This window comes from Notamacropus eugenii, chromosome 2, assembly GCF_028372415.1.
Source record: "Notamacropus eugenii isolate mMacEug1 chromosome 2, mMacEug1.pri_v2, whole genome shotgun sequence".
Classification (NCBI taxonomy): Eukaryota; Metazoa; Chordata; class Mammalia; order Diprotodontia; family Macropodidae; genus Notamacropus; species Notamacropus eugenii.
In genome coordinates this window covers 156,783,805-156,806,556 of record NC_092873.1, presented here as the reverse complement: position 1 = coordinate 156,806,556, position 22,752 = coordinate 156,783,805, and the positions used below count along the sequence as shown (strand labels likewise).

At 34.1% G+C, this 22,752-nt stretch overlaps 1 protein-coding gene across 9 annotated transcripts in view; it reads right to left on the bottom strand.

The window, feature by feature from the left end:
• CYB5R4 (cytochrome b5 reductase 4) overlaps nt 1-22,752 on the bottom strand; it is a 122,637-nt gene that overhangs the window by 67,849 nt on the left and 32,036 nt on the right. For 5 of the 9 annotated variants that reach the window (XR_011974399.1, XR_011974398.1, XM_072642715.1 and 2 more), the window contains exons 4-11: nt 21,874-21,958; nt 15,944-16,021; nt 14,947-14,973; nt 14,078-14,132; nt 8,302-8,359; nt 4,722-4,815; nt 2,658-2,690; nt 27-149 (exon numbers count right to left, since the gene is read on the bottom strand). Coding sequence is in view for 7 of the 9 variants with exons in the window: in XM_072642715.1 (XP_072498816.1) it covers nt 27-149; nt 2,658-2,690; nt 4,722-4,815; nt 8,302-8,359; nt 14,078-14,132; nt 14,947-14,973; nt 15,944-16,021; nt 21,874-21,958 (553 nt within the window). In the remaining 2 variants the exon portion in view is untranslated. The remainder of the gene's footprint in view (nt 1-26; nt 150-2,657; nt 2,691-4,721; nt 4,816-8,301; nt 8,360-14,077; nt 14,133-14,946; nt 14,974-15,943; nt 16,022-21,873; nt 21,959-22,752) is intronic. The other 4 variants (XM_072642718.1, XM_072642721.1, XM_072642720.1 and 1 more) reach the window with 3 other exon arrangements.

The window sequence follows — 22,752 nt, the reverse complement described above, 5'->3', positions numbered from 1 at the left end:
ATAGAATTTAAGACACAACATTATACCTTTTTCTCTGTGTTCAGTAAATGAATTATGATTCTCCAGGGGATGTCCAAGATACTTCCAAGAGATATTATCTTTTTTCTTCAGAACAATCTCTACTTTACCCGTTTTTTCTGCCACACGCACTAAAAATAAATTCCATTAGTATTCACAACTGGGATTATAGTTTATATTAGCCTACCAAAAGTCAGCTCTAAAAAAAAGTCTGTTCCAAACTTATTAATGTCATAGATATGATATATTTCATAGTAAAATAAGAACAAATGTAAACTAATGTTTGGTTATATTTTCAACAAAATTCCTTCTAGTTCATTGCTTCTAAAAGACTTTACCCCAAATGGTTTGAAAGGAACCAAATTTACCTGCTAGACTCCCAGATCCCTATCAGGGTCAATCCTTTACTTGTGAGGCCCTGAGATTCCTCTGTCCAAGTTCTAAGCATGTCCAAAACAAATGCTGTCCCAAGAACTTTCCTCAATTTTCTGATGCCCAGGAGAAACATCTCCACTTTGCTGGCTTCAAAAGATAAAGTTTCTTTCATTGATAATAATTGGATAAGTTTTAGCTTGATCCTTGGATCTAGGGGTAGAAGGGACTATAGATATAAGGTTATGATCTATAGTTTTATCCATATCACTAATGAGCTCAGGGGTTGTAATACTAACGAGAATTAAAGATCTTCCCCACCCACTGATGGACTTGCCCATGAAGGGAAGCTTGACTAGGCGAGGCCCACACCTTTTCTTAATTTCTAATGAGGCACTGGTTCTCAAGGGTTGTGATGCCCTCTGGCTCTGAAAAGTATATAAATACTCTGATGTGAGGTTTCACTTTGGGGCTTAAACATTGGAAGTGTTTGTTTGGCCAGATGAGACTCTGGGCAACAGCTAAAGAGTCCCCCGGTTTTGAAAATCCAAATGTTGGTGCTTCTCTCTTTGGTAACTACGTAGGTATGGTCAGACAGCAGGATCTGTCTGTTGATCTGTGATGTATGTATTGCTTATCCTCAGACAGCTGAAAGCCCTGTCTGTTGGTTGATTTTTGTTTCTCTGTTTGCATTTTCTTTTAAGTTCGGTGTGCTGACTTTTTCCTCTGAACTAACTGAATGATACATGTGCTTGGTTAAAGTTATTGTTGATCCCTCAGATCAAAGAACCTCTACAGCTGGCCCTCCTGGGTATGCTGTGATCCTTGCTGTTACAGGGGTTCATTCCTATACTGCCCTTTGAGGCTTCTCAGAAAACTGATTTGATCCTCAAGTACTAATACATTTTCACACCCAATCCATTCTCTAATCAACCAGTATAAAAACAGAGTTGCAGATTGTCCAGAATGGACTTTACATCAACCCCCATCTCTCTTCTTGCTCCCCAACTTCTACCCCAAATTTGTTTCTGAAGCATTATGTATTAAATCATAGGCAGAACAACCAATATGAATTAATCTAAAGTTACTTCTATAAAAGTTTACAACTGACTTATGTTCTTTTGAAAGGTGACCCTAAGGTTTCTGGACATAATCTCTGACTGAATGTCAGTAAATCTGTCATGGGGTAAGGTAGTTTTCAAGGAAATTTGACAAACTAGCAAGTGAAACTGGTTTCTCATCAGACTGGATGGAGTATAATCCTTTATGCAGGTTGTTTTTAAAACCAGGTTAATCTGTTTTATACTCACATTAACTTATTTCAAACTAACTGCTCAAGGGCCATGCTAATGCATGGTTGGTCAACATGCTCAGCCATGCTAATTAATTAACAAAGCTAAAAAAATCAAGCCTAAACTTAATAAGCCACTGGGCATTTGATGGTTCTAACATAAATTTAATTATCTCCTTTTTAACATGTCTGAGAAAACTGAGGATAAATGGGGTAGGCAGATGCAGAACCTAATTATGTGGGGAAAACAGAATGAAGTGGGTTTGTTGGTAAATATAACTGAACTAAATGAGTCTGAAAACTAATGAAAATTTCCTTGAAAATATTTGTCAAAAACCATTTGTATGACTTTTTTAATATTAAGCACTTTTTGGCAAATATAGTCTACTCATGACAACAAAGTATTCTGCTATAGTAACAGAATTACTATAGGTTCTATAAATATAATGTAGTGCAATTCTTGTATCCTTAAAACCAAAATTAAAAGCCCACACTGGGCATGGATACCAGCAAACATCTTATAAAATCTGAATATTTTTGATTCAACCTGCCTTAAAACTCATCATTATTTGCATTAAATATGTAAACGCAGATACTTAAACATGTATTTGCTCTAATAAAAATGACAGCAGCTGCAAGGGAGAGAGAGGAAAGAGAACAGAAGGAAGGAAGGGAGAAGGAAAGGATAATGAAAAGCAGAAGAATGGAAAAAAAGACATGAAACAGATAGGGGAAACAGATATAAGAGAAGGAAGAAAGGAAGGAAAAAAGGTAGGGAAAAACTAGAGAAACAAAAATGAAAGTAGATGAGGAAGGGAATAATGCAGCTCTTGAACCTGAATTTCTCAAGATCTGATGATTTAAACAGTTTAGAATATAGATATATTAGATATATTTTAGTATTTATGTAAAAAAATTTAACAATGATAAAACCATTGAACAAAATTAAGGAAAATATTTTATTTTATAAACTTACCAGAAATGTCCTCTTGAATTTCATGGCTCAACTCTACAACAGAAATATCTGATTTAGTTTTCATTTCCATAAACCAAACTTTCTTTTAAATCACTGAATCTACAAGCACCAGAAGAGATCACCTCATCTTACGTTCTAGGAACATAATATGCTCCAATTATCTTAAATGATAGATGACTTTGAGAGGCCAAATGATATGAATTCTAGTCAATCAAAGGAGAGAGCAAGACCATTTGAAACGCTTTTCTTCAGTATGTCAAAAAAAAGTTAATATTTTCATTCACTATTTCCTACAAACTAAAGAGAAAACATTTTTCCACAAGTAAATAATCCAAAGCTGCCTCCTCACTACTGTCCAGCTGAGTTGAAGACAAGAGAATGAATGAAGAATGAGTCAGATCCAAAAGCAGAAGACTAAGTGCCTGTAGGTATGTGTAACTGTGCTGTTCAATATACATATCCAAGCAAAAATAACTTCAATCTCTTTTCAATAATCTAAAATCAAGCCTACTTCATTAGTATGAACAGTTGAGATTTGACTTTTTTGAAATTTTTGAACATTTGATTCAAATTCAACAACAATAAACTTTATACCCTTTTTTGCATTTATGGCAGGTGAATTGTTCAGCTACACAAATTAGTTTGAACATATCTCATCCATAAAGGATACTGGAAAAAGATAATTTCACAAAGAAAACCACTTCAGTGCTAATGACTGACATATTCTGACAATACAACTGGGCACACAACATAAGCAAACTTTTTTCTGAAAGACTCAGTCCATGAGGCTTTACATTAACATTGAAAAAACAGAGAGAAAGAAAGAAAACTAGAGAAGATGCATTTCTGGATGAGAAGCTTAAGTCCAAGACTGCCTGAACTGTTCCTTTTAACCCTATGGGTATTTAAAAAAAAAAAAAGATTAACTCAGACCAAGTGCCAGGCTGAAGACACTTCTTTAACAGAGTAAGGTGTAGTCAGCATGATGCTAAGTCAGCAGAGACATCTTAGAGCTTCGGCCATGTTCTGCAAAAGTAAAATGCAATATTCTGTAACTAAGAATAGATGCTAAATGTACCAATACTAAGACTTCTCTAACAAACTGAAATAATAAGGGCATTTCTCTATAAGTATTTTGTATATGCATGTGTGTATGTATGTGTGTTCTATTGCTGGCTTCTAATTAGGTATATGTTACTTGTCTGCTCTCATAAATTACTATACTTTCATTTTCAAGTGAGAAAATGGCGAGAAATTAAACCAGAAGCACTAGAAAAAGAGAACTGTGGGAAGAAGGACAAATCTCATCTAGAATACTAGGTTGTTTCCGTCTCATTCCTATCTGGTAATGGAGCAGAAGAGACAGAACAATGAAATGTCAGGACTTTGAGGAAGCAAGTTCAGTTGGAATACATAACAGACACCACTTTACCAAGGACTATATAAGATTAAAAAAAGAAAACAACAAATTGGTTCATTAATGTTGAACCAATAAATATACTGATCTGGATTATACTTAGTTTCTTCAATACAGAAAGCTACAATGCTAACTTTGTTGGCCCTACCAAGTACATGTGGAGAATAGAAAAGAGAAAAAATTAAGATATTAAAATTACAGAAAATTTCAGAATGATGAACAACCAATAGCCATAATTAACTTTTACTACAGATGTTTAATTTAATTTTTATAGATTTTAATTTTAATCAAGTTCCATTTCATTTATGCATAACCGTAAGTTATTTCAATCAAAAGTACTAATGTGTAAAGTTTCTATTCAAAAATTTAATTAAAAACAAAATGATCATATTTAATACAAACTACAGTCAGTATGTTGTGGTAAGAAAAACAAAACAAAACAAAACAAAAACAAGCCTTAAGAGTCTGAGGGCCTAAGATGGCGAAGCTCTGATATGTGCTAGCTGTGGAACCAGGGAGCTCATTTTACTGGACTCTGATTTCCCCATTTGTAAAATGGGGAAAACAATATTTACACTGTGCATTTTACAAAGTTGTAGTGCAAGGACTGAGTAACAATACCGTTTCATCCATAAAAATGCACTTACCAGAATGGAGAAGATATGAATAATCCTTGATAATAATTTCTGCTCTAAAGCAACCATCTTGACAGTCAACTATTACAGACTCTGAATCCATATCCTTAGACAGAAAACAAAAATTTTAAAAGGTGATACAATTTGAACTTCTAAAAATCTTCAATACATGAACTTTTCCAGTAAGTGGAAGACAACAAAAAAACTGCACTGAAAGGCAAAAGACATGTACTCTAGTCCTGACTCTGCTAAACTAGCTTAGACACTTCATCCCTCTAGGCCTCAGTTCCCCTATCTGCAAATTAAGGAGAGTTCAAACTAGATCACCTCTAAAGTCCTTCCAACTAAATTCTAATAATTTTTTTCTCAAATACAGTTCATTAGACAGAACATTCACCCATTAAATTCTCTCTGTGATATTCTCATGTCCACATGATCTGAGGGAAACTTTAGGTTCTCAGTGACAAGGCCAGAGAAGTTCAAACTCTGACAGTTCTTAAGAAGCTGGAAAGGCTTCAGGTAGAGGATAAGGACTGCCCTTGTCAAATGCAAAGAAGTTCACCACCAGAAGGCAAATTACTGATTAAGAAGGAAAGAGATGGTGAGGGTGGGGGTGAAACTGGCCATAACTTGTGAAGTCATCTATTAAAGCTTAACTTGTGATCTGACTTAGCAGAAGGAGTACCTACAAATAATGAAATTCAAGACCTTTGGAAGAACTGAAGAATATAAGATTATTGACCTAATATAGATAATTTATTCAAACTAGGGTAAATGCTAAGTAAAAGTAACAATATACTCATTTATAAGCATAAAGGGAAATCTACTTTTGGACTTTTCATCTCTTTTAGTTCACCAGGATGCCATCCAATCTACCACAAACATGATTCGCTAGATCAGTGTTTCCCAAATAGCATTCTGTTCTGCTAAACCCTGAACTTTTCACCAGATTACACTGAGATTTACTAAGAAAACTGTAATGCTGGTGATAATTTTTCAGGGACAAGAGAAAGAAGAAACGCTCTTTCCTTCCCCAAGTGTGATAAATGGAGGTAAAAAGCATGGCAGAGAAAAGGATGGCCATGAGAAGAGGCAATAAGCAAGGGATGGACAGAGGTTTTTTGCCTCTGACTGCTGCCAGGAACAGGGGGTGCCAAGCTATTGAAGGATCTAGCACAATTTGACCTAAGGTGAGAAACTGGTATAACTGGGGGCAAAGCAGAAGTAAAGCACCTTGCACACTTAGCTTTTCTTTTCCTTTCTCTTATTACTTGGGTATTGTCTGTATTTTAAAATTGGTCAATAAAGTAAATTAACTGCTCCATATGAATGGCATGACAGCAAAACTGCCTAGTTTCCTCTCCTGTTCTGCAGCAGCATGGTATGGAGAAACCAGATTTCAGCCTGAGGTGGGGGGAGAGGGAGAGTAGAAGAAGCAATTTGGGGATTGATTTTAAAGTGATGGTTACATTTATGTTTTGTTATTTGAGATTTCTTGATATTATAATGCATTTTTTTACTTTAAGTAAACTGTTATTTTTGCCCTAAAATTAACACCTTTATTTTGTATATCAACTTTTTTAGAAAATCTAAAATAATAGTGGGTTACTTGGGTTTCTTAGTTGTTCAACCCTAAACTATAATGCTAGCTACATTGCCAGAATAAGTAAGTGAATCCACCTCTGGAGGCAGGGGACAGAGAAAGAACATATTCTAGAGAGGATCTAATAAGTACTTTTAAAATTTAATCCAACCTTGAATTAGTGAAAACACATTAAAAATGGAGTGTGATCTAGGTTCTGTGCAAAGGATCAATAGTCTCTGTTCCAAAGAGGACAAAGAAGTCAAATCTGATGACCAATGGAAGACTGGGTTGGGAAGATCCATCAAAATCCTTAACATTTCCACAAGAAGGAAAAATTATTAAATTTTTAATGTGCTGTAAAGTAACTATGTAGAAACATTTTAGTGAAGCAACCACTTTCCAAGTGATCGCAGCAGGGATCCTCAACTTGTTGCACAAGTTCCAAGTAGTGTCACCCCTACGTGGAGATTCAATAAGGCATCTAAATCTGAAAATCAAGGGTAGGACTAATTAAGTATGGAGTAACAAATTATATGCCTAACTGGGCAAACACAGAACAAAAAAAAAAAGGCCTTATCATAAACCATGTTTCAAGTACACTGAAGCCAGAGTTTATCATTTCCTCCATAAGTTTAATGAAACTTTTCTTTCATTGGTATTTCAAGGATCATTAAACTACAAAAAGTAACAAGTAGGAAAAACAAGAGACAATTTAATTAAAATTTCCAAAGGATTTTGCTTAGTTCAAAAGAAAATAAACTGTTTTTAAAATACCATTAAGAAATATAGTACTCACTTTGGCCTGTACTGTTATCTTGTCACTAAACTTATGACCACTGATTTATTAAACCAGCAAAAGTACATACACATTTCATTTCTCATAAACATAAATCAGTCATATATCATTTTACCTAGACTTATAAAGTTTTCAAAAGATCTCAACCACAAAATGTTTTTAGAAATTCCTAGTTTTTATACCCTGTGTACAAGTAAACTTGATATATATCATCTGAATCATACTGTCCATTTCCCCCTACCCCACAACATGTATCCTGCAACTAGTATCCCATTAACCTAGAAAGGTAACATGGTATAGTGAAAATGTTGGACTTCAGAGTTAGAAAAACATACATTCCAGATTCAATCCTAACTATGTTTTTAGGCAAATCATTTAAATTTTCACATCCTTAGGCAACTAAGAATTATCTACTAAGTAAGAATGAGTTACAATATCCATCAGTGAATGAAATTCCCACATTAACAACATCAAAGGTTCTTTATCTAAGGTGTGCGTGTGTGTGTATATGTTTACACACCCATATGTTCAATTAATATACCCAAAGGCTATCAAGAGCAAGAGGCGGCAGCAGCAAATGTGTAGGTCCCTGTCATCCATGCTACAGTTAGTAGTAAGCGACAGAGTTGTGGTAGGCGAGGTCTCCTTGACTGCCAAATGGTGGCTGGCAGGTCTTGTATAAGACAAGACAGAATTCTTTTTGTAAAAGGGTCAATTTTGCAATAAGACAGTAAGGGAACTAAGCCTCAAGCAGAAGCATGGTCATAGCGTGAAGTCATAAATGGCCAGGATGACTGCCAGCTCTGTGATCATAGCAGGAGTACCAGACCTTTATTACTTCAGCTACCAGTACTTATCTTTTAAGATGGATAGCACCCCAGAAGTTTGCTGGCTAGAGAATGAAGGACATGGAAAAGTACTGATGCTCAAATCTGTAGTCTAAGAGGTTATCTGAGCCCTCAGTGGCAGGATTGTTGAGAATCAAGGAAATAGCATTCCTCTGAGACCCTGGTTTCCCCTTCTTACAAGCCCAATTTATGATCTGGAAATCTGCTACTTCAAAGACAGCTTTAATATTCTCATTTGTTCTGCAAATTATGCTAATGGGGTTTTGTGGAATTTTTTTTTGTACAAATGAAATATGAAAAGGGATAAAATACAAAATAACTCCTAGTCTGGTTTTTTTTCTCTGATTTCAAAGAAACATTTACCTTCTGTTTGGTATATATGACAATGGTGACTAAGGAGTCTGTTTGGAACCAATCATAGCTGTAAAAGATTGTGAAGAAAAAAATGTTTAGACCTCTTGATTTAAACAATCCTGTCCACATGCATAAACTAAAGTCATTAAATATCTTCATATTTTCAGTTTTCAGGAAAATATACACCTTTTAAAACATACTCCACACAAAATCTGCCTCTTCACTTTATTACATGATGTATGTAAATTATACTTTTTAAATAAGTTCATGGGCCAAAATTACTAATTAAATAAATACTTATCTATTCTCATTAAACAACTTTTCAAAATCTGAATGGTCTACTTCTGTGTAGGGGTAACTGGATTAGGCTCTATTAGAAATTTTTGACACTTTTATAGAAAGTGGAACTTACTTGATATGATAATAATAATTATCAAATGCCCATGAACAAAAAATTTGGTAAGGGATTATCTTAACTCATAATTATACTATAACAAGTAAATGACCAAGTTCCAGAGAAAATGACTGACTAAACAAGTTAATGTTAAATTGTGGATTTTATTTTTCTGTTCCTCAGAACTGCTTACTTAAAAAAAAAAAAAACCACTATTGGAAATGAGCAGCAATTATACTTAACACCTGTAAGTTTATGGTGCTCTAAGAAGTACAGACAAAAAAAATGAATGAGGATTGCTATAATATAGAACAGAAGAGTGTGTGTGTGTGTGTGTGTTTATATGTGTATGTATATATACAAAAACATTATATATAGAATGTATATGTACAAATAGAGAGAAAAAGAGGCAGAAGAAAGGAAAGAGGAATCAGAGTAAAAGCTGTATGTTATTCTCTCAAGCTAGGAAAAAACTACCTTAAATCTTCAATATTTCTGACAGCATTTTTATTTGTGAATTATGCCTTTTCTTAAATGTTTAAATGATTTGTTGCCATCTCCTTGGGGAGGAGTAGACTTTTTAAAATGTTTTTAGAACAACTCTTCTAGAATCATCTACAGGACAAGTATAGTCTTTTAAATATCTTCAACCATAAAAATATTTTAAAGTTTTTGCAAACTTTAAAACGCTACAAAAGTAGTAAATAGCATCTTCAACATCATCATCCTCTGAAAACGGATAGCCTAAAGTCATTTGGTGCCAAATCTAAGCAGTGGGGTAAGTAATCCGACTGAATAATACTATTTTGAGTAAAAAAAAAAAAACAACAAAGTGTGATCAGACTGATAATTTTTCTATGGTTCCTAAATTGGCTCAGTAGACAATTCTAAAAGAGTTCCAAAAAGTCTAGAGTAATAGCAGCAATAATGAAATCTAAAGTGAATATACTGAAGACCAAGACTAATTTGGATTTTTAAAATCTGGTACATCTGTTGCCCTAAATAGTTCTGCTACTTTGTAATCCAATTTCATAAGAGCATTCTGGCCTGGAAAGCCACAGAACATACCTCCTGGAGTGCTCAGCTACAGTCACTGGTTCAGAACACTCAATGGACAAATGAAACATCAGTTTTGTGATTATTCTTGAATCTAAGAGAAACCTACCTGATATAAATGGGAAAATTAACAAAGGATCCTTAATGATATCAAAAATATTTCCATTTGACTCCTTCCCCAATAATGGCTGACATTTATAAAGCACTTTAAAATTTACAATGCATTTTATGTATATTTGATCTGATAATACAGATATTATTATCAGTTTCAGAGTAGCTATTTGATTTGTCCATGGTCACACAAGAAATACTTGTCAGAGGTAGAATTTAAACCCAAGTCTCCCCTGACTCTAAGTCCAGCACTCTTCTCACTATTACTGCAGTACTTCCCTTTAGTCATCTATCACAATGGTTTACTATTTGAAAAACAGGAAAAAAACAGAAACAAAAAAAACTTTCAAGCTTCAAAGCAAAATAAAACCTAGAATTAAATCAATTATGAGACCATCTATTGTCTTTAAGTCTGTCATTTAACTGAGTCATCAACGGTACTAAAAAAGAAAAACTATTTATCTGGTAGCCTAGTTTTCCATCATTCTCAACTATTCAAAATACAATCACTTGATCAGAAAAAGCAAAAAGAAGTTTTCATGTTGAGAAAACCACTCCACAAAGCAAATGCTCTTTGTGCCACTATGGAGGTATGGAGTCTTTCTAGTCCCTCACTAGAGTGAAATGTTTTAGAACTGCATATAAATTAAGGCTATTAACTTAAGGAACTCTGGTTATCTAGCATTCCTATGGTAGACAATGGCTTTGAAGCAGATTAGAAACAGAAATGTTGGGAACCTTGGGAAGAAATAATTGTACTACCTTCAACAATTCAGTATGCTTTCAAGAAAAATGTGTTAATTACGTACTATGTGATGATGTGCCAGACACTCAGAGTTCTTAACAGGAAACATGATGCATATTCTGGTATGTATCCTAGACTTTGGTAAAGTTGAATTTAAAGAGCGGAAAAGCAAGGATGATAGGCTTTAACAGCCTATCCCTTTTTACAAGGAAAGCCAGCTCTCATGACCAAAAAAGAAATTAATATGATAAGAAAGAAAAGAAAGGACTAGCTACAAAGTAGTTGAATAAAAACACTCATTGAATGGCCATACAAGAGGCTGAACCAGGGACAACAAAATAAGATAATGAATGCAAAAGAGTGATAAAGATCTGTAAATTATCCTGGTTATTAAAATCTAAAACAATCTTAGGCTTGTGCTAAGTGCTAAGGTCAATAAAAATGTTTTATAGCTAGACCTGGACAAGAGGAAAATCAAGAAAGAAGACCACTTGGGATGATGAATGAAATGATAAATGATTAAGGAGACTAGACAGACCTCAAACTCCTATTTTCTTTGTTTTCTCTAGCAAGGAAAAAGACTGTCAAAAAGGGACAGAGAATATAAGAAAGTTAAGAGGAAATTAAAACTAAGAGTTTATTAGAAAATATTAAGAAAGCATCTAGGTACCCTCAATAAGTTTGAGTAATTAGGTTCAGAAAAATTACATTCTGGGGAATTAAAGGAACTTACAGATGTGACTGCTTTAAAGAATCATAGAGAAATGCAGGTGGTATAGGCTAGGAAACAGGAAGATGACATCTCAATTTTCAAAGAGGGAAAAGAGATTTTTGAAACTATAGAGCTTCCTTTCAACTCCTGAATAGAATCTAAAAACAAACAAACAAAACGCTTTGTGAGCACTTGGAAAAATGAACGGTATAATCACTGAAGCAACACAGGGTCATAAAAACTTTAGTCATACAAACTCTGGGCATCTAACCCCTATGCAGGTCAAAGACAAAAACAAAGGGCCAACATGTAACAAAACATTCACAGCAGCACCCTCATGGTTGTAAAGAACTATAAATAAAGTGCATGGCTGCTGATTTGGAAATGCCTGAAAAATGGTTGCAGAGAAAGAAAAAATGACGATGAGGAATGCAGAGAAATATGGGAAGGTTTGTATGCACCTGATGCAGAGTAAAATAAGAACCAAAAGAGCAAAATATAATAACTATAACAATGTAAATGAAAAGACCATTAAAAGGAAGCAAAATTCTGAGTAACTAAAAAACCAATGAAAGTACTAGAAAAGATAATAAAACATAACTTCCCCGTTGTGCAGTGAAATGAGTAACTTCAAAAACATAATATTATACACTCTGCCAGATATGGTCAATGTACAGGATATTTTTAGTTAACTGCTTTTGTCATAAGGAAGGGTTCAGCAAAGATACATTGGACTGAAATGACGATGATACAATGACAAAATGCACCAAAAAAATGCTTTTAAAAATGAAGCCATGTAAGACTACTCTCATCCCCTCCCCACCCTTTGTTTTTTGCATAGAGTAACTAGACCAGGGAGAGGAAAGATGGCATGGCATACAGAGTCATCCTACAAATCAGGAAGACTTGGGTTCAAGTCTTTCCTCCAACACATACTACCTATGTGCTTCTGAGTAAGTCACTTAACCTCTAAGTATCTGAGGCAACTCTCTCAGACCGTTAAGTGGTATAACAGTTATTAATCTGCATAGGCAGAAGAAATTTCCTCACTGGGAACTCCCTATGTTAGCGAAATCACAGAGATGGGGGAAAGGAGGCAGTGAGGGAGAGAGGAGAGACTTTCATTCAGCCCTCCTCCTACCTCACCCAAAACAATAAAACTTCTCTGGAGTCTTAATGACAAAGCAACCATCACCCCAACACCACCACCAGCTCATATTTAATTTATGTTTTAAAAGGTACTTTCCTCACAACAACTCTGTAAAGTCAGTGGGGCAAGTATTGTATTCTTATTTTAGTAATACAGGAACTCAAGCTGAAAGAGATAAAATTACTTGCCCATATGGCAGACACATGACATACAAATTTTCTGCAAGGCATTTGACAAAAGTTTCTCATAATATTCTTGTGGACAAAGTGAAGAGAGATATAGCTAGATAATAAAATGATTTAGGAGGATCTATAATTGGCTGAATGACTAACCCAAAAAGTGGTGATTAATAGAATGATGTGACCCTAGAGGAAAATTTCTAGTAGACTGACACAGGGTATAGTCTTTGGCCCTATTCAGAAGGCTTAACAAATTGGTAGACGACATGGGAGCAGAAAAGGATAAACTAATACACTAAATAACAAAATCATTATATAAAAAAAATTTGACATACTAGACTCAGTCAACTCTAATAAGATACAATTTAATAGAAATAAGATTAAATCCTGTACTTGGGTTCAAAAAAATAAATTGTACAAGTACAGTACGGGGTAAAAATGAGTTGCCAGTGTGACAAGTGACATGACAATAACAACCCTTCCCCCAAATAAAAGGCCCATAAGCTATATTATCAGAAAGAGGGAAATGATAATTCCCAGTACTGTGCCCTGATGTGGACATATCTGTAGCAATATTTCCAGTTTGGGGCACATCTTGGGGGTGGGGATGCAACAACTTTATTAATGGCCCAATGTAAGATGAAGATGGCAAGAAAACTCTTAAGCCATGCCATTTCCAGGGTCAGGTGAAAGAAATGCTGAGTTTAGCATAAAAAATAAAAAGTTTCAGGTGGTAGAAGAAGTTCATAATAGTAGTCTTCAACTAAATGAAGGATGTACCACCATACAGAAAGGGGATCAAAAAGGAGAATTCAGTTCACGTTAAGGGGAAAATTCCTAAAAATTAAATCAGTACTGAATTTCTATTCGAGTGTTGAAACAGAGGTTGGATGACCATGAAGAGGTTGGATGACCATGAAGTGATATCATCAAGACGATAGCTATACTTCATATCAACCTGAATTAAATGGCTTTTCAACTCAGACTCTACAATTCTAGAAGCATCAGGAAAGGGCTATTGGAAGTGAGAAGAACAGTGAGAGAATTACACAGTGGATTGAAAATTATGGAAAAAGTTAAATTTAAGATAATAATAATAAGGGACAGAAATGTGCAACACACATTAGAAAGATTTGCATCAAAAACATTTTAAAAAATAAGTTTCATCACTTAAAAAGAAAATTTTAATTTATTTTGAATATTCACTTTAAAGAATATCTTATTCTCTCCCAACATAAGATAAATGAGGACATACTGTATATATTTATTGTATGACAGTAATAGTAGATGAGACATATTTTAATACATTATTGTGTTTAATAAACTGTTTTTAAAATTTTTATATTGGAAATATGAAGAAATTCTCAACCCACCATATATTTTTTTGTATTAAATAAACTCATATTTATTTCACTCATAGTGAAATAGCACTACATACCTTGGAGAAATTTCTTTGGCAGGTAAATCTGGTACTTTGCTTTTGAGAAGTATGCCTGTAAAGAGAAACTTTTTTAAGAAATGGAAATTTCACCAACGTTATTCTACTAACACAAAATTAAAATATGTGAAATTATAGAAAATAAATTTTAAAAGGTGAAGATTCTAGTGAGGCACATAGTGTGGTATGGTAAACTTTGGGTTCTTGAAAGTTAGGTCAGTGACACACAATCTCAGGCATTTTCCATCAAATTTTGAGCACAGGCCCAAAGATGAACTTTTGTATGTGACTTCAGCCTAGGCTAGCAGATACTGGCAAAGTGATGATTTTTTTCCCTGCTATCGCAGCTCATGAAGACAATTTATCAAGATGTAGAAGGCCTGTGTGAACTGAATTGGTGAAGGAAGTAACCACACTAATAAGACAAGCCTGAAGTATTTATTTGTGTGGGAACCACAAAAATTAAAACCAATTGCTTTTAAAATGACAAGCAAAAAACCAAAAGGCGAAATTACTCAATTTCTGTTTTGCTCTGAGAAAAGAGGATTGTCTTGAAATTGAAAAGGGCACAACAAACACCATAAACATTATCATTATAAAAGAAACTATTAATATATTGTACACTGAAATACTAGTGAGTCAATGATATTATTTCAAATAAGCAGTAGCTGCTGGTGGTATTACAAAAGGAGTTTTTATATGGGTCAGAGTTTTTATCATTTGTCTGGTCAAGCCTAAAATTCTAGTTTTGATAAGGGCATATAATGGCATTAATATTAAAAAATTACTAAAATATCAAGAAGACAAACTTGGTTCCAAAGGAGTCCACAAATATATCACCTTGCATAATCCTCTTTGTAAAGACTTACCATTTAAAAGTTTCTTTTCATGATTCTCTATAAGGAAATACAAAAGAAAAATAAAAATGCTAAAGGATCTTATATAGAAAGTGAGCAAATACAGAATACAGAAGAATGGAAAAGAAATCAGCTTTTGGAATGGACATGCTTTAAAACCATATTTGAATCAAAATACATTTATGAGAATTAAATCATGTCATTCTCCCTAACATTTAACTAAGCACTAAACACTGATCTAAGAACTCAGGTGTTCTTTCAAAGTAGTCTCATAGGATCAAAGATTTAAAGAAAGGAAGTAGTACAAAGGTCATCTTGTCTCAATCTGCTTGTTTGCATATGGGAAAACTGAGTCTCAGAGAGCTCAAATGAGTTGTCCCAATAAAGTAAGTAGGAAAACTGAGATTTGAACTAATATGCACTGACTTTAAATCCAGTGCTTTGTCCATGGCACCACATATTCTCTGAATATTTAAGTGATTCTAGCAGACTTTTGAATGTGTATAACCATTCTAGAATGAAATTTGGAACTGCACACAAAAAGCTATTAAAAAGAGTATGCCCTTTGACTCAGCAACAGCACTGCTAGATCCATACCCAAAAGAGATCAAAGAAAGAAGGAAAGATTGCTCACTTTGACAGCATATATAGAAATAGGAAAAGATCCTATACAAAAATATTTATAAAAGCTTTCTTTATGACAAGAAAAATTGTAAACTAAAAGAATGTAAACAACAATTGGAATAATGAAAGGAATGGCTGAAAAAGTTGTAGTATATGAATGTGATGAATATTATTGAGTTGTAAGAAATAAGGAAACATAATTTCAAAAAGATCTTGAAAAGATTTACATGAATTGATACAGAATGAAGTAAGTAGAACTAGAACAATTTATACTATAACATCAATATTATAAAACTGAGTTAATTTGGAGGACTTTTATAAATTGAAGAAATGAGCAGAACCAGGAGAACAATTTATATAATAATAACACTGGAAAAAAACAAACCAGAACTTTGAAAGCTGCAAGAACTATGATCAATACTGAAACTATTCATCATTTCAGAGGTCTGATGAAACATGTTTCCTATAACAAAGAGATAATGGATTTAGGATACAAAATAAAACATTCACACACATATGTATACATACACAGTGAGAAAATTTCTTTTGCTTGACTGTATATTTGTTACAAGAAATTTGGTGTTTTTTTTTAATTAGATGGCTAGGAGGGAGACAAAGTAGATTTCTGTTAAGTCATTTTTTTTTCAATAGAGAGGTGGGGTTACTATTGGTATGGAATGTTGCAAGCACTTTCAGATGAGGTCACCATATTAATTCTCAACTTTTTTACTTTGTTACAAGAGACTTCTCACAAAGTCAGAGTAATCTGTAAATGTTTGTAATATAAAAACAAAGTACATCAAATAAAACAAAAAAAATGTAACAGGATGATCAACTAGTAGTCCTTGATCAATCTGAAGTAGTTCAAAGGTATTAATGAAAGCAATGCTACTTTGACTCCTTCTCTGAATTCAAAACACTCTCTAACTTCAACCTAAGTCTACAGAAATACAAAATTGGTATGGGTTAAAAACATTTTACATAATCCTAATATGTATACATTAAACAAATTTTATGAAAGCAAACTGTGCTCCATTATATTTCATTTTTGAAAAGAGTTTCTATATACCATATAATGACAATTATATATGCCAATTTCTTCACTAGTAAAATGAAGGGACCTACAACACTTCCAGCTAAAATAATAACAATAATAATAGCTAATATTTACATGGCATTTTAAGATCTACAAAGGTCTTTATATCTATTATCTTATTTGATCCTCAAAAGAGCCTCAAAAGGTAGATGCAATTGTCCATATTTTACAGACAAGAAAACTAAGGTAGAAGGTGACTGACTTGCACAGATTCAAATACCTAGTTAAGTGTATGAGGCAGGATTCAAACTTAGTTCTTCCTTATTCCAAGCACTCCCTCCACTATGTCACCTCACTATCTCTACTGGTCAATGGCTCTAATTCTAGGTAAAATATAATTCTAATTGCAGATAAACTTTAGCGTGTGTCTATCCATGATTACCACATTTTAAGTTAGCAAAGTAGAAATTGGTGTTTTACCACTGTCACCTATAGGCTATAAATCATGATTAGTACCTTAAATCATTATGTAAATGGATCTATTATTATTGATTAACATTCCAAAGTGCAGAATGACTCATTAAATCAAACTGCAGCATTTTAATTCAATAAGTACTTATCAAATAACTGTTTTGCAGACAGTATGTGCAGAATGCTTAATGAAAAACAAGTTTAAGTAAGTCATGTTCCCTACTCTCTTGGAGTTTAGAGTCTAGTGGGGGGGGAGAGGGTGGATAGCACACATACAAATAACTATAGTATTTAATAATGCATTATATTAAGTACATAAGATACAAGCGAAAAACTATCTTAAGTAAAAAAAGTGAAAGGACATTACTAATAGGGAAACTGGGCTCTAATTAACAGATAATAATACATGGAGGGGAGAGTGCTACAGCAAAAGGATTTCTATGAAGAACGTAAGGAGGGTAGTAAACTGTAGAATGAAGGGCATATGACCCAGTTTGGCTGGAGTGGAAAGTATACAGAAGGGAGCAATAAGAAGTCAGGAGAGAAAACAAGAACAGTTCAAATTGCAAAGGATCTTGAATGTCAGGCAGAGCTGGATTGTGCTCTACAGACACTATTGGGAGGAGGGTCACAGGCTCATAAGGTCATGACATATCTGGAAGAAACAGAGTGGTAGTTTTAGACAATTCACTCATTTTACAGATGGGGAATTGGAGGGACAGAGAAAGGGAGGGATTTGCTCAAGAACTCTTCATCAGTTAATGGATTTCTAATTCCCACATTGTCAATGTTTCCTTCAGTGAAGCAGATTACAACTTGTCCTTAACTATCCATCAAGTGCAACTCTCAACCAATTCCCATCAATTCATCATGGGGAGTACAGAAACCAAAGACTTTCTGCCTTCTACTTGAGGGAAGGAGCAGCTGTTCCACAGATAAGTTAGGGATGGGAACTGGATCTGTGATTTCACTGATAAAGAAACTCCTGGAAAGCGACACTCCACTGGCACCTTCTATGCAACCTGGGAGTGTCAGACTTGACTAGAGAGAGACTTGACTAGATCATTACTGGGGTCTTAGACACAGTGCTTCTTAAACTGTGGGCTGTGATGCTATAGGGGGTCACAAAAAAATCTGGCAACAATAAAGGATTTCTGAACACACAACAACCAAAAATTAATTCAGAATCAAATGCATAATGAATCTGAGGTGTTTCTAGCAGTGCTTGCCTGTACTAAATGGTGCAACTGTCACGCCACACGATGCCAACAAATGCTGCCAAAATGCAAAAAAGTATCAGGAGTGGAAAAAGTTTAAAAAAGCCCTATACTATGAAAAAAGAGAGGGCAGTTATGAGAAATAGAAAGAGTCAATGATTCTTGGGAACTGAAGAGATATTTGAGACAAAAGAGAAAAAAATTAAAAAGGACACCAAGGTGTTCAATCATGGGAGACTAGGGGTAGTACTGAAGTCAGAAGGAGGATCAACTCCTGATGAAGAGGAGGGCAGATAAGCTTGGTCTTGGTGTTTTTCAAACTTAAGGTTCCCATGATCTAGTTTAACTGTTATAGCAACTCAACAGAGAAGGGTAGAGACAAATTACTGCAAAACAATTATTGTTATACTTTAACAAAAACTCGTTACAAGTTAACATGAAAAAGGACTGCTCTAGGTATTTCAGGAAAAGCATCATGATCTGAATCTAATATTAAGCCTCAAAGCAATCCTTATCTATCAACCACTAGATAAAAATGCAGTCATTACACTTCTATGATTACTGCTCTATCAGTCTGGTTCCCCTCATCTAGCCTGACTGATGTCTTCACTGTTGCAAAATTGTGATCATCTGCTTTTATTTAACAGTAACCAACAACTACAGGGCAGCACAAGCAGATTAAATCTGCTTTCAGTGTATAATATAGCCAATATGCCTGTAAATCATATTTCTCATGAAAAGTATTTTTTTCCTACCCTAAAAATGTCACATAAACTGAATCATTCTGTGCAACTTATTTTTGGAAAAAAATCATGTTATGTGATAATTATTTCTTGTTTTTAGCTATATGTTTACGTGACTGGCAAAAGTTGCTGAACATTCAAATGGCTGAAACTTTTCTTAAAGAAAAGTACTACTAGAAATGAATCTTCTATTAGCTTTCTAAAATTATCCTGGATTACTTCTGTAACTGGTATACTATGGAGTTTTCAGTTAATCAACAGGCATTTGTTAAATTCTTCACTATGTCAGATACAATGCTAAACAATGCAGATACAAATAAAAAGTGAAACTAGTCCTTGACTTCAAAGTGCTTACATTCTAATAAGGGAGAGATCAATCAATCAAGATTTATTAAGCACCTACTGTGTTCCAGGCACTATGCTAAGTGCTGGAATTACAAAAAGAAGCAAAAGACATCTCCTACCCTCACATACATACATAGGTATACATACAGGATACAAACAAAATAGATACAAAATAACTTGAGAGCAGACAGCACTGGAAAGACCTCCTAAAGAGTCAAGTGCTAGAAGCAGCTTTGGATTCCAAGTGGAGGTGCAAAGGAGTGAGCATTCCAAGCATGACAGAGAGGGTAAAGGCACTCATCTGGATCTTAAGAGAGGAAGCACGGCAGACTGGAGACAGCCAACCACAGACAGGATGATGTGGATTAAAGTCCCACCTCTAAAACACTCTAAATGTGTGAACCTGGGGGAAAAAAAATCACTTAATCCTCACTGTCCCAGGCAACTGAAGGAGGAGAGACAGAGACAGAGAGAGACAGACAGAGTGTGTGTATGGATCTGTGATTTCATCAGTATGTTTATAAACATCTAGATATCTATTTATATATTTATAAAGCCAGAAAAGATGCTAAAAGTTTAGCCATTCTTAAGCAGGGTCTATAATTTTATCCATATCACAGGACTTGCAAATTCTCTCTAGTAGAGATACCCATCATACAATCCATTCTACTTTTGAACAGATTTCTTTGTCAGGAAGTTCTTTCCTCTATTGATTCAAAATCCACTTCCACAACTTCAACCCACTGTTGCTACTTCTGCTGACACCAAGTACAAAGAGTTCCTTCACAAGATTGTAGATAAGGCTGACAAAGGAAGAACATGGCTAGTCTATCATTCCTTCATTTTGGACCCTATACTTTTATAATAATACAATCATTTCTTTGACTTATTTTGTAGTCAGTTTCTTTTCCTCATGAACTGCCATCTAGCCATGCTGTCTCCATTTTACAATTCTACAATTTAAACTCAAGTATGGTACTTTACATTTGTCAATATTCATTAGATTTTTACCCATTATGACTGCCCACAGATCTTTTTAGATGCCAATTCTGTTAGCCAACATATCTTTATATTCAAGACATAATACTGAATGATGATAAAGCGAGATGATTCTCTTCCCATCTCTAGAAATAAATTTAGAAATACCTGCTTAGGATCTTGGGACTGAGGGTGAAAGAGACACTGTTCCCCACCAAACCCTCACCCTGCCCCTACTATTCCTAATGGTATTTCTCCCGTATCATATTTCCTACTGTTCCCTGAAATAAAAACAAAAATAAAAGTTGGGGAACAAGTTGTATAACTCGGAAGAATATGGGATAATCATATGAAATCTGAGACGTGGTATCTTTAATACATCACAATTTTTTTCTCAAGAACTCAACAAAAAGAACTGATCTTATAAGTACAGTCAGGAAAAAAACCTGAGACACAAAAAGGTTAGTTAACAACTACCTTTTCATAAAATCACAAAACATCAGAGTTGGAAATCACTGGCAGTCAATGAAACAAGCTTTTCTTGGTCTATTCATGAAGACAGATTTATTATACAACATATTTTATGCCAATATTTAGAATCAAGATTTGTATTTAAGCAAAGAATTTAATGAGCTAGGTTGAAGTACCCATTGTGAGGAAAGAACGATAAGAAAAACAAATGAGGCTCCTACCTCCACCCCATAAAAGAACCAAGGTCAAGGGCTTTATATAACTCATCAAAAAAAATCATTCTATCTGTACTTTCAAGTCTTATTTGGAGAAGAAAAATTGCTATAGGAATAAACATGCCTTTCTCTATGCTTACAACCAAATGTAATAAAGGTTTAAGGGAGGTGGGAGTGCCATGTCACCTTTTTCACATCAGTTTTTCCTACCTTTGTCCATCCCTGACACATGATGAAAAAGAGAAAAGTGGTTTCTATGAAGTATGGGGTTGCTGGAGAGGGAATGTTCAAGAGTTGTCTCTCTATGCATGCACCAAATAGAGAGAGAGAAAGAATGTAACTTTTTGATATAAGTTCCAAAGAGATACTTTATAATGACAATTAACATCACCACCATAATTTTAGGAAAAAGAAGTGATTACTCCTCTAAGAAACATAAAGGCAATTATAACACAATACCGCTTAGACTGGTGAGTTTTAGAATTACTATATTTGTGTCTCTTTAAACTCCAACTCTTCTACCAGCTAGCACAGTGCTCTATAAACAATATGCATTTGTTGGATGTATGAAAAGCAAACACTAAAAATAATACAGTTACTACAGAAGTACAATGGATTTTGCTTCTATATACTAACATCACAAATCTCAACAATGAGCTTTCCCTTTGAAAGAGGTCAAAATGTAAAAATACAAAGAACTTAAGAAAAACATCTTTCACCCAAAGTTAATAAAAGTAAGAAAAGAGATATAATTGTTGCTTTGGTAGTAAAATCAAAATAAAGATTTTCAGTGTGGCACTTCAATTGTAAAACATCAGAGTATGTCTAACACAACATACCTTTAACAATAGCAACAGGTTTGACAGCCATTCTGCCAACAAGACATTCTTTCAGCATAGATTCATAATTGACCCAACGATGCACCTGAAAAGGGAGAGAATCAGAACAAACAATACATACTTATAAGACCTCACTTTAAATAAGAGCATCATCTAATATGTCTAACCAGCTAAGAATTTCCACCAAATAATTTAAATGCTGATCCTATCAAAGAAAATGAATGGGGTGATAGATGAGGGATGGGGAAAGAGAAAAAAAAGACTGTCACTTGAGAGTAATATTTTTCTAGGATAGCGCTATTTTTGAAATAATGTTTTTATGCATATTGAAAATTTTAAAACAGCCAAGTGTATCAACTTAGTTTTTTGAATTATAGATTTTTTTTTTAAAAAGGCACTTTACAATACTCCATAAATGAATCCTTCCAATCCAGAATGGGAAACAAATTTGATATGTATAAGGATTTCATCAACAAAACAGGAAATCTAAGAGAACTATTTCCAAGGATTAAAGTAAAGCTTTTAATAGAACTGATTAATCAGTTACAGACTTACTTTTACTAAAGGAAGGTGAAATGAAGATTTATGAAATTTAATAAGGTACCTTTTTCCTAGTTTTCTCAAGGACTATTCTCCATGAAAATTCTAATTAGCACATGTATATCTGACATTCATTTATTAATTTAAACATCCTAATGATAAAACTGGGCATAATCTTTGGTAAGGTAAAATTAAAAGTTCATAATTATAAGATGAAAAATTAGGGGTTCAAGAGCATCACTTCATAAAACAATGAAGTTGCTGAGAATGGTACTAAGGTAGTATTAAAATAAGAAAGAATTAAAAAATAAGCAGATTTGTAGACCCCTTGAGAACTGT